Source organism: Octodon degus, unplaced genomic scaffold (assembly GCF_000260255.1).
Source record: "Octodon degus isolate 3935 unplaced genomic scaffold, OctDeg1.0 scaffold00197, whole genome shotgun sequence".
Lineage (NCBI taxonomy): Eukaryota > Metazoa > Chordata > Mammalia > Rodentia > Octodontidae > Octodon > Octodon degus.
Genome location: NW_004524773.1, coordinates 927,187 through 939,304, shown reverse-complemented (window position 1 = coordinate 939,304; position 12,118 = coordinate 927,187). Strand labels below are relative to the sequence as shown.

Sequence of the window (12,118 nt, the reverse complement as noted above, 5' to 3'; positions counted from 1 at the left end):
TGATGGAAAGCCAGGGAGCGGATGCCATCATAGTGTGAGCGCAGGGTGAACTTAGGGTTCCATGTCTTCTTGAAGGCATCTTTGCTGTCAGACAGCTGGAGGGAAGAGAACTGCCTCAGCGTCCCCTTGTCACCCTGGCAGTCACAGAGATACTGATGCTGGGCCTCATGACCTCTCTCTCCCCAACCCAGACCATGGCTCTGTCCTTGCAGAGTGGCTCTGGCCCTGATGGGCCCTAATCTACCCCTTCCTTCATGGTCTGAGGGGTCTCTGTGCCCATTCAGCAAGTTCCTGCAGGGTGTCATAGTCTGGGCAGATAAAGGTGGCCCTCAACCTTGCCTCTTGAAGTTAGGGGATTTGGGGGAGACAAGCAAATGCTAAGTGCATAGGCTCAAGAACTCCAATAGTGTTAAAACCAAAGATGCGCAAGGGCACAGGACACTAGGCAGCTTGGCTCCTCTGTGGGGACAATGGCTCTCGTAAGGCAGTGAAAGGGAGAACTTATCCAAACCAGAGGGAGTATATGGGGACTGGAGAAGAAAGCAGCATGTGCAGACGCTCTGAAGTAGGAGGCAGCAAGGGCAGGGGCCAGGTTCTGAGAGACAGGAGATGCACACAGCCAGGACAGCAGCAGATGAAGCCAGAATGGTTGACAGAAGCTGAAGTTTGAGCCACATTCAAAAATCTGCACTGCATCCTAAGAAAAGTCCTTAGGAAAATGAGGGATCACAAGGGGTTCAGAGGAGACTGATAGGGCTGGCTCTGGCCAACCCTGGGAGGCCTGGATTAGAAGAAGAAAAAAGCAGCAGACAGAATAAGAGGTCACGCAGCCCAGGAGAGAGGAAGACACTGAGATCAGACACCTGGCTATGGAGCTGAGACAGGTGAGTGGGGAGATCTGGGAGCAAACCACCAGCCTTTGCAGATGTCCCTAATGGAGCATAGCCCCAATGGAGCCTGGTGGCTAAGTGGGGGCCCCAGGAAGGGCAGGTTTTTGAAATGCAATGAGTAGATTGTCAGGTCATGCCACAGGACTTCGGAGCCAGAGGATCTGTGGCTGTGTGACTCTCCTGCTCCCTCCACATCTGGGGTGGAGGAGTGACACCTGGGATGCCTGCAGGACACCATAGCACAGCACTCCAGGTTCAGACCCTGTGCTTGCCCCACTTCTATACTGTGTCCCCAGCCCCACTGGGGCCACCATTACCTGAGATCCTGTTCCACTCAGGAAAACACACACACATGCCTATCCAAGGGGTCTTCATAGCTAAAGCCTGTCTGCTCAGTGCACAGCCCTGGCTACAGGGTTCCTTCACTCCAGCCAACTGTCCTATTCGTGCCAGACTGGCCTGACCTGGGGGAGCTCTGGCTTGGGGACCAAATTACCAGAGGTGGGAGGTCTGTTGAACAGGAAACCAAAACTGTGAACTGTAAGACACAGGCTCAAGTCCTGCAGGCTCTGTACCTCCATGACTATGGCCAGGTCCCTCCACTGTCTGCTTTGCACCCAGCTGTAAAATGGGGTGAGCAGGAAGAGCCACCTCCTAGGGCTGTGGAACGACCTCAGAGTCCTCACACGAAAGGGACTGAGCCTAAGCCTGGCACAACACGGTCAGAGACTGCCAAGGGCCGGCAAGTTGTGATGCCCTACGGGAGCACTCCAAGAACTTACATCACAGCTGAGGTCGTTGTCGTTGGTGACGGTGAGATCTGCCAAGTCCCCCAGGCTCACCTCCCCGCCCCCGATAGTGTCCATGATGAAAACGTCTGAGGAGAAGCCAAAGGAACCTGGTAGGGGGAGGGGAGGGAGGGGCAGAAAGGGCCGGGGAGAGAGAGAGAAGCAGAGAGAGGCAGAGAGGGAGATAAGAAGCGAGAAAGAGAGGGGAAAAGGACGAGACCGAGAATCACAGCTGGAAAGGAAGAGACAGAGACAGACAGGGCAGGACAGACAAAAAGAGGGAGACAGAGACAGACAGACGAACTTTTGGGACAAGGGAGGCTGCAGACTGGAGGCTGGGCCTCGCCCCAGAAGACACAGAAGCCTGGGGCTTAGCTCTGCAGCCTCCTCTGCCATGGACCCGAGGGTCTGGGGTATGGGGGGTTACCTTCATGGGGCCGCGGCTGGGGTGTGCCAGGAGGTGGGCCTGTCACTTTGGGGGGCAGGCCATCCACGTCCCGAAGGTCAGCCAGAATTCCCTGCAGTTTGACTCGACGGCTCTCTGCAGGGATGAAACACATAGCAGGAGTCACCCACCAATTCCAGCCCAATCTTGTGCCCACCCTCAACTACACTGCAGCAGGCTCGGCTGTAACTGTGAGGCAGTGAGAAGCTCTTACCAGGCAGGAGACAGAGGAAACCGAGGCAGACAGGGATTCCATAAGGTGGTGGGCATATCCTTCCCTGAGCCTCATTCCCCCCCACTCACTGAATGTGACCCTGTGGGCCCTCCTGTCAGGGGTGGGCACAGGAAAAGGGAAGAGACACCCTCCCCCATTGCTTCTCCCCACCAGGCTCTCATCCTGTTCCTTCCTTGGGCTGGACCAGAGCTGACTGCTCACTGTAGCAGCCTGGAGGCTCAGCCTCAGGAAGATCCACCCTCCCTGTAGACCTGGGACTTTCCAGGGAAGGTTGAGGGGCTGGTAGCCAGCTGAGCCTCCAGGCTCCTCGGGCCTCTCCTCTCGGGAAGCATGTCCATCCGGTGGGGAGACTGGGCAGGAAGCAGCTGCAGGGGCTGCACTGTAAAGGGGAGGCCCTGGACTCACCTCACCCTCAAGGAGAAAGACCAGACAGCCAACTCACCCAGCTCGTGAGGGTTCCCCTCACTGGTACAGCGTCGAGGGCCTGGAGACCCTTCCCCATCCTCTCCTGAACCCAGGAAGTCGAACTCATTGATGGCATCCTCAGAGTCATCCTCCTCATCCTCATCCTCCATCTCAGGAACAAGGGCCTTGGATGGGAGCTAGAGTATGGACCAGACCAGCATTGTGTTCAGGCTCCAGGCCCACCCAGTTTCAGCCCCAGGAACAGGTAAGCTCGGGTTCCTGCCCTCTTATGCCCCTCAGACCCTTCTGCCTTGGCTACCAGTTTGCTGCTCTTGAGTAACAGCTGGGACTGTGATGCAACCCAGGCTAGGAACCTCCCAAAACGGCTTTTGATGGGGGCAGAGCTGCCCTCTCAGCTTGGCTGTGGAGACCCCTTGGGCTGTGGACTCTGCTGAGATCATTGTGCTCTCCAACACACGCTTCTCAGAGTCAGGTAATACAGCAACCTGGGAGAGGAGATGGATGGTGCCTGAATGTGCAAGGGGGCATGCAGAAATGCACACTTCAAGGGTGAAAGAGCAGAGCTGGTGTCTCAAGCACCAGAGCAGTGATTAAAACAGTGAAGGTGGTGTGGCCACACTGTGCCAGGCTCCCTGCTTAGATGACAGCAACTGACCCTGGCAGGGTGAGTTTTGCATTCTGGCTTCACCCTGACCTCCAGGACTGTGGGAAGCCACTGTTATTCCTGTAGGGATTGGCCTCTTATAAATGGTGAAGACTGAGCAAAGTAAAGGACTCCCTCACCCCAAGTCACCAAGTCCCAGCCTGGCACACACCCAGGGCAGCTTCAGCACCCTGATTCTCCCGAGCCAACTGGCCCTCAGCAGGGTACCACAGGAGTGGGGCAGAGGCGCCAGTCAAGGTTTACATTGTAGCATGCCCAAGGCCCAGCTGGAGTTGGAGCTCTGAGAGGGTAACAGTCACAAAAGCCCTGAAGAGTCATCCAGCTGCATTCCTAACTGGGCAGCCACTGTGCAACACAGGCCTTGCTACACATCCACTCATTTTCATCAAGTCCTCCAGCCAGAGCCAGGTGGCCTCAGTGTAGATCCAACCAAAGACAAGGCAGGTCTCCTGGGTCACAGTCTGCGTGTGTAGCTAAGCCACAGGTCTCCTGTGTGCAGAGAAGCCTGGGAGACACCATATCCATAAGCCAGCCCGCCCAAGGAGCACAAGGGACATATGCAGCTAGGGGAGCACAAAAAAAGTGATCACAGGGAGTGGGTACACATCTATAATCCCAGCACTCAGAAGGCTGAGGTAGAAGGAACACTGAGTTCAAGGCCAGCCTGGAATTTTTGTTTTAAACAAACAAAAAACAAACAAAAAAAACTTTAAAAGGGGGCCGGGGAGATGGCTCAGTGGAATAAGCGCTTCCCTGGCAAGCACAAGGGCCTGAGTTCAATCCCCGGTTCTGCAAAAAAAAAAACAAAACAAAACAAAACAAAACAAAACAAAACAAAACAAAACAAAAAAACAAAAACAGAACAAGTTTCCCAGAGAAACAAACACATGAAAAACAGTAAAAATAGTAAAAATCCCCCAGGGGGCAGGAGGGACCAGGATACCCAGTCAGGGAGCAAGGTTAGAGGCCTGACTCAAAACACCGTGTCTCCACTAATCATCCTCTAGGGCTTGACCAAAGGCCTCACAGGGCAAGATCCTGAGCTGGGGGGGAGGGGGGGGGTTGGGGGGCGGCGGCACACAGACGCAGACACGGACGGACAGACTGGAGAGATTGTATAAGAAGGGTACAGAGCCACCACCAGTGCAGTCAGGTCCAGGAAAGGGGGGCCCAATGTGAGATGGGGAAGGACAGAGGGTCCCAGCAGAGGTCACCACTGGAAGGCTAAGTTCCAAAAAACCCCCAAGGATCCCCTCTATTTCCTAGACTTCTGCCTCTGCCTGCACCACTGCCATCCTCACACACACAAGAACTGACAAGAACACAAGCTGCTCCAAGGGCCTGGACCTGTGTGTCTCTGTCCTTGCTGCCTGCACAGAGCTCTCCCAGAAATACCCTATTGCTCACCAGAGCAATAGGAACCTGCTATATCCTGGTGATGGCAGAGGCACGGGGCCCTGGCAGGCAAGGCCTAGTGGGAAATACGGAGGCTGTACTGAGGTCCCCTGGACCTACACCAAGGGCAGAGTTCCTAGGCCTGGATCAGCAGCCTGGACACCCACATCCTACAGAACTCCCAGGCTAAACACTGGGTCCAGTCATACTCATTCTATTTATAAATATTTATGGAGAAGCTGGGTATAGTGTCCCTGCCTAGAATCCCAGCATACTGGGAGGCTGACGCAGGAGAATCGAAAGTTGGAACACAGCCTTGGGCAAAATAAAAAACAAGGGCTAGAGATGCAGCGCAGCACAAAGGCCCTGCATTTAATCTATAGCACCATAACTAACTAAATAACTAACTTAATGTTTTAAAAATTACTTTATGGCACACTTTCCAATGAACACAAAGCTACAAAGCCCCTGAGTGGTGGAGGAGCAGACAGAGACCAACAGTCACTGTAAAACCCTGCAACTCCACCCAGGCAAGACAACAGTGAGTATGGGGTGGGGTGGGGCTGGGCCAAGAAATGGCCCTTAGGACAGCATGAGCTGAGGAAGGGGAGGCTGTAGAGTGTTGGGGTGCCAGGGCAAGAGGAAGACAGAAGTGAGATCAGCACCTCTGCAGTCAGACGTGAGAGCCAGGCTGTAGGAGGGGACCCAGCTGCGACAGATGGACAGGGACACGGACACCCCACCTTCACACGTTGCTTTTTGTGCTGTACACTGTCCATCTCGTCGTCCTCATCGCTGTCCTCATCCTCACAGTTCTGCAGGAAGGGGATCTGCTCCAACACTGAACCACCCAGACGTTCTTTGCCATCTTTGCCTGCTGCATTCCTGCCCACAACAAGGGTGCAGATGGGACATTAGTTTTGCCAGGCAACAAAGCCCAGATGAGACGGCACCCAAGCTTCACAGCAGAGCCTGGACTCAGCGAAGCCCCTGAACCCACAGCCTTGATTCTGACTGGACTGGTCAACCCAGCCATAACCCATTGGAAGCCTCATCCAGAACAAGACCCACCCCCAACCTAAATATACCTGCCCACTAAGACCAACTCAGGAGGAAAACGTGCTTCTAACCCCAGCACTCATGGGGGCTAAAGCAGAAGGATCACAAGTTCTGGCCCACCCAGAACAGACAAGAGAAAAAAAGGAATAAAAATGAAACAAAAGCTTTGTAAATAAGGCAAAGGAGTTGAAAGGAGAAGAGGTGAATAGGAAAAGAAGCAGCAGCAAAATATTATCAGGTACAGGTACAAACTCTATGATGAATGCGACCTAAAATGTACCAGTTACAAAAACAAGACAGACCACACCACGAGCTCAGTGGCAGGTGAGCCAGAGGCAGAGCTGCCCCCAGTAAAGAGGAACTGCCACCCCCAAATGCTCGGCCACATACCAGTAGAGCCACTCCATGGTGCCTGCACCACACCGCAGCTGGCTGGCATTCCTGCATCTGCCTCCTAGTCTACAACCTGACAAGTGCTCTAGGGATGTCTACCAACTCTGACCCCACAGTAGAACATGGGTGGGAACCAAGTGCAGGTGGACGCCGACACCTCCTTCCTGTCACCCCAGAGTTCTTGCCAGTGCTGCTGATCACCACTGGCAAAGACTACCATGGACTCACCCACCTGGCCCTGGCTGTTGGGCCAGCACTTGCTGCTCTGGCCTCCTGGCTCCATCACGGAACAGTTCCACTCACTGCCAGTCAGGCAGACGTCATGATGGGCTTCCTCTCCCCAAAGCCACTCAGCAACAGCACCCTCCCGTTCTTCCCTTTGTCAGCCTCCAGGTGCAGGAGGCTCCAGGTCCTGTGCTTGGATCTCTTCCCCTGCTGTCTACACTCACTCCCTCAGTGACTGTACACGGTCCTGTGGCTTTCCAAAACTAGCTGTGTGCTGGTGAACCACAGATAGGTTTAGGTGCCAAAGACCCCCAAGCTTATGCAATCTCCATGTGGGTGTACACAGTCATGTTTAACCTCAATGGTCCCTCCAACTCCCCTCCTCAGGAGCTGCTGTTCAGTGACTCAGACCAAGCTCTGGAGTCACCCTCTTTCACCTCAATCTCTCAAACAGTGCTGAACATCATGAGGCAACTACCTATAATGCTAGCACTTAGGGAGGCTGAGGTAGGATGATCTCAAGTTTGAACAACCCAGGCTGGCTAATTTAGTGAGAAACTCTCTCCCACTTCTCCAATAGCCCTGCCTAGACACGGCAGAAATCTCCCACCCAGCCTCCCTACCTCTAGCCTCCCCTCAAAATAGATCAACATGGCAGGTCATGTCACACCTCTGCCACAAACCCATGGCTTCCCACAGCCCCAAAGGTGGAATGACATTTATTTAGTGAATTCAGGGTCTGTGCACTTACATCCCCAGCCCATTTTTATTTTTTATTTTGGGGTGAGTACAAGTGAACTCAAATTTACAATCCTCCTGCCTCAGTCTTAGAATGCTAGGATGATAGGCATGTCATTTGAGGTTATCACCCAAAGCCCTTATCACTGCCAGGGCAGCCCTCCTCGATCTGCCTCCTGACAGCCAGTCTCACCACAGACCACAGGCCACATGCTCCCCCTGGCCCTCTGCTGACCCCAGCTTCCGGTGCATACCAGGCCTTTCCTGCTTCAGAGCCCAGGCACTCACTATCACCTCTGCATGGAACATGCTCCATCTAGCTACCCTCCATTCAAAAAGTTACCTCCTCACAGAGGGCCTGCCTACCTACCCTGCCCTTTTTGAAGGGGAGTCTTGCCATGTTGTCCTGCTAGACATGGATTCCTGGGTTCAAGTGATTTTCTTGCCTCTTTGTTTTTGTTGTTTTGAGACAGGGTCTTTCTATATAGTTCAGGCTGGCTTTGAACAGTTGGTAATCCTCTTGCCTTAGCCTCCTGAGTCCTGGCACGACAGGCATGCACCCGCTCCCCCAGCTCTTGTCACTCTTGATGTTCTTTCCAACACTAGCACCACCTAATAATGACATTATATATTCAGCTGAATAATAATCATTGATGAAAAAAAGAACTGAGACCTTCAGAAGGTGGTGACTAATATGTCCTGCTTCTGGACATATCCTGGGAAGCCACCCAGGGTTTGCCTTCAGTAAATGTTCTTGCTGCTGAGGGGTACACAGGCCTGAGCCTGGGGAGTCGGGGCTGGAAATGAAGCCAGGGGAGAGGTACCTGCCAGGCTCAGGGCTCACCTCTTGATCTGCTCCTCAATCTGCTTCACCAGCAGGGACTCGCCGCCACTGAGGCTCCCAGGACTAGGTGCTGCCCTGGGAGGACCCTCATTGGGCTCGGCAGCCCCGTTGACCTCCAGAGAACGGCCGAGCAGGGAGCGCACACGCTTGGACCGCATGTCGAGGATGGTATCCGTGTAGCCCACCTCTTCGAGGTACCTGCAGGGGCCAGGGCCAGGCGGGTCAGACATCCCTGTGCATCTTCTCAGACCATAGGACATAGACTGCCACCACCTTCCAAGGGGCCACACAAGAGCAGGCACCAGTCTTCCATAATCCCAGCCTGTGACACTTTCAAGACTGCTACTGATGGAAGCCCTGATCCATGTAATCACTGTTGCTCAAGGTGTCCCCAACACACTGCAGACAAGAGCCCAAGTATGGGGCTGACCTCAACAGCCAAGGACAGGACTGTGACAGCAAACTGCTTTATAACTCCAAAGTAACCACAGCAGAAAGCTATGATGTGGCTATGCTAAACAGTATGATAAAAATGTCAAGTTCCATGGGATTTCAGTTTTCAATCTTAAAAAAAAAAAAAAAAAAAGGTGTGTACAGGTTTATACCACACAGATACACACTTGTGTCATGCCCCCAAGAGGCCTCTAAAGACACATCCTAAGTAGCAGTGACCTCTATCTAGTGGCCTGGGGATATAGAGGCCCTTCTGCATCTTCTTTACTTCTACAATTGAGTATTCATTGCTTCTGCAATTAAAAAAAAAGAATAAAAAGGCAACTATGGGTATCTGTGTCTTCAAAAGATAAGGGAACAGTTCCTTGCCTCTCAGAGAGGCCTGGCTGAGAAGCCCAGTCCATTCACCAGAGCCTGGGGAGCTGAGGCTACCTCTCACCAGAGAGGCCGCCTGCCTCCCTCTGCTGGTCTCATCTGTCAGGTACCAGTGTGCAGGTGAGGCTGCTGTCCCCCTCAGGAGAACAGGGAGTGTGGCAGCTAAGAAGGGGGCTGTGAGGTGGATTGCCTGAGGCGCCCCCCAACCTGGACATATTAACTGGTACCCTGTGAGAGCCAGACTCCCTCTTTGAATCTTGACTTTCCAATACCTATGAAATTGAGGAGACTCTACATGTTCTTTGCAAAAGACAGGGACTAGAAGACAACTCAATGTAGTCTGGCACTAGACCAGGCACAAAAAAGATACTTCGTGAGTGTGGCCCACGTGATCATCATTTTTTCTTTTTTGCCTTTTTTTGGGCAGAGTCTCACTATACAGTTCAGTCTGGCCTTGAATTTGCTTATGTAGCCAAGGCTGGCCTTTTTTTTTTTTTTTTATTTGAGAGAGAGAGAGAGAGAGAGAAAGAGAGAGAGAGAGAGAGAGAGAGAGAGGTGTGTGTGTGTGTGTGTGTGTGGCCAGCTCCGCCCACCAGGGGGCGGGGCTGGCTGGCATGTGGTGCTGGGGGATTGAACCGCGGTCCCTGATGCCTTGCCAAGCTTGTTCTAAGTAGGTGCTCTAGACCACTGAGCCATCTCTCCAGCCCATGGCCTTGAACTCCTGGCAGTACTCCTGCCTCAGCCTCCCTGAGTGCTGGGATTACAGTGGTTCACCACCACACCCGGCCTGGCCTGGCCCATCAATATTTTCATAGTCATTTAGGAGTATTGTCTGCACATGCTTAATGGTGGCAGGTGCACTTCCAGCTATGGCACTTCAGGAAGTCAAGGACAGCAGCCTGGTATTTGTTACACTGTCTGCAGTACTGGAAGACTCAAAAAACCACCTCAATGAAATACAACATAAATAATTTATATGGAAGGCGTCCATAACACTTAGCAAAAGCAATGCAAGAACAGTAACAGGGGAATCCTAGTTTTTACTTACACAAACACACACACAGTCATGAAAGGGATGGGCAGTCCATACTTCATGTCTGGCCGCCAGGAGGCCTGAACCCCAGTGGTATGTGTATTACTGCCCCATCAAGTGACAACAAATAGTGCCATCAAGTGGTACAAGACACCAATGGGACAGTCAGACCCGTATTACCAGTGGTTCAGGCTGGCAGGAATGTGTAAAAGACCAACAATACACATATCAAATTGTTTATGAAAAAAAATGTTTATGGGCTATAAAATTCCTCAGGCAGTAGAATTATGAGTGTTTTTACTTTTCTTTTTGCTCTGCTATGTTTTTCAAAATGTAAGCATCTCTTCAGTAATCACTATCATCATGATCATCATCATCATTTGGCTGGGGCTGACTCAGCAATAAAAACACACGCTTAGCATGCCTGAGGCGCTGGGTTCTAGCCCCCCCCCCACACACAACTTGTCTTTCAAAAAGTGCCACAGAAGCACTAAGGAATATGTGTTCCAAGAGCAAGTGTCCCCAAGCCTGGCAACTGCAGCAAATCTTCCCTCTCCAGCCTCTCCCCAGTGGGGGCTCCACCCCAGGATAACAAGCCATTCCAGCTGCGGCTGGTTGGGATCCTGAGAGATCAATGTCCCCAGCAGGGAGAGGAAGGACTGCAGAGTCTTTGGGGTTATCTCCTGAGCCAAATGTATCATGGCCTGGCCTATCCCATCCCAGCCCCCATACTCACTGTCGGAGAAGCTGCCGTCCCTCCTTCCACACCAGTGGGCTGTTTTCCAGGGTGACTGACTCCACGGGGCCATTGGGAACTGGTGCAAGGAGAAAGGAAGAGGCCATCTAAGAGCACTGCCATTCATGCACCACCTCACCCAACACTGATACCAGTACTTGCTGTCCCTTCTTCAGTGTCCTAAACCCACACTTTTCAGGCAGGTGCTTATGCTGCTGAGCTATCACCCTGGCCCCCACTTTTGTTTTCAGTATTTAAAAAAAAATAAAAGTGTGTTTTTTGAAATAGGTTCTCACTATGTAGTTCAGGCTAGCTTTAAACTCACGGTCCAGGCTCACCTTCAACTCATGGTGATCCTCCTGCCTTAGCTTCCTAGGGGCTGGTCTTGTAGGCATGCACCACCATCCCAACTGTTCTCAGTAATTCTTGCTCCTGGAAGCACGCCTCACCTCTGGTCTTCTGCCTGTCACTTGCCAACCCACCCCCAGCAAAGAGCAGATCTGTATCTTCAACAGCAGGGTTAGCTGCTATTTTCCTAGCCAGAAACTGGCCTGGCTCTAAGAGAACGGACAACTGGCACAACATGCACCTTTGTAGGACCTGGGGAGCAGGTTAGCTCACCCACGCAAGCCTTAGCTTCCTCTGCTGGAAGTAAGGGAGTAAAAGCATCTATTCCTGAGGATGCTGTGAGGGTTCAGTTGGATAATTTGTTTAGTATTTTATGCATCAAGTATTTACTAGGCACCTATGCTGCACTTGACTAGTCTCAGGCTACACAGCCCTGCTGTGTGGAACTTACATTGAAGTTGAAGGACTCTGACCTAAGGTAATAAACACTCTCAGCCAAGCAGACCAGACCCCGAAGCGCCACTCAGCCAAGCTTCAGTGTTACTAAGGCCAGCCCAAGGGGCACACCACCCTGACCATCTGCTCTAGGCACTCAAGTGACTCCTGTCCCAACACTGCCCTCACTTCCTGCCCTGGAACTGACTCTTCCTTCAAAGGGCTTAGACTATATGGGCCTAGAGAGCAAAGACCATGTGAATCTTGCTTTCCTTGTTCTATGTCCTTATTTCTGACACAAAGCCAACACCTCACAAACTTTTCTTGGAGGAATAATTGAATGACAACACAGTACAAACACTGCCTCTTCAATGAAGTCTTTCTGAGCTTTTCACAACGCCCTATAAATAGCTGCCTCCCTCTCTTGAGGGAGGTAATGCACTGCCAGTGCCTCAGACAGCTCACTCCACACAGGGACGTCACCCTGCAGAAGACCAGCACGGTACCCAGCACAGTAAGGAAGAATGCCCTCTTTACAGGGCCCCAGCCTGGGAAGCTTGAGCAGATGATGGTTTTTTTTTTTTTTTTTTTTTTTTGAATGCCTTCAGGGCACTTTTGGCCAGCTGGAGAGGTGTG

General features: G+C 52.2%; 1 protein-coding gene across 1 annotated transcript in view; it reads right to left on the bottom strand.

Moving 5' to 3' along the window:
* Positions 1–12,118, bottom strand: part of Strn4 (striatin 4) — a gene marked incomplete at its 5' end in the record, with an annotated part of 28,325 nt that overhangs the window by 4,737 nt on the left and 11,470 nt on the right. The window contains 7 exons of the mRNA XM_012517595.2: positions 7–95; positions 1,673–1,788; positions 2,106–2,219; positions 2,801–2,960; positions 5,587–5,728; positions 8,103–8,300; positions 10,700–10,778. Coding sequence (XP_012373049.2) covers positions 7–95; positions 1,673–1,788; positions 2,106–2,219; positions 2,801–2,960; positions 5,587–5,728; positions 8,103–8,300; positions 10,700–10,778 — 898 coding nt within the window. The remainder of the gene's footprint in view (positions 1–6; positions 96–1,672; positions 1,789–2,105; positions 2,220–2,800; positions 2,961–5,586; positions 5,729–8,102; positions 8,301–10,699; positions 10,779–12,118) is intronic.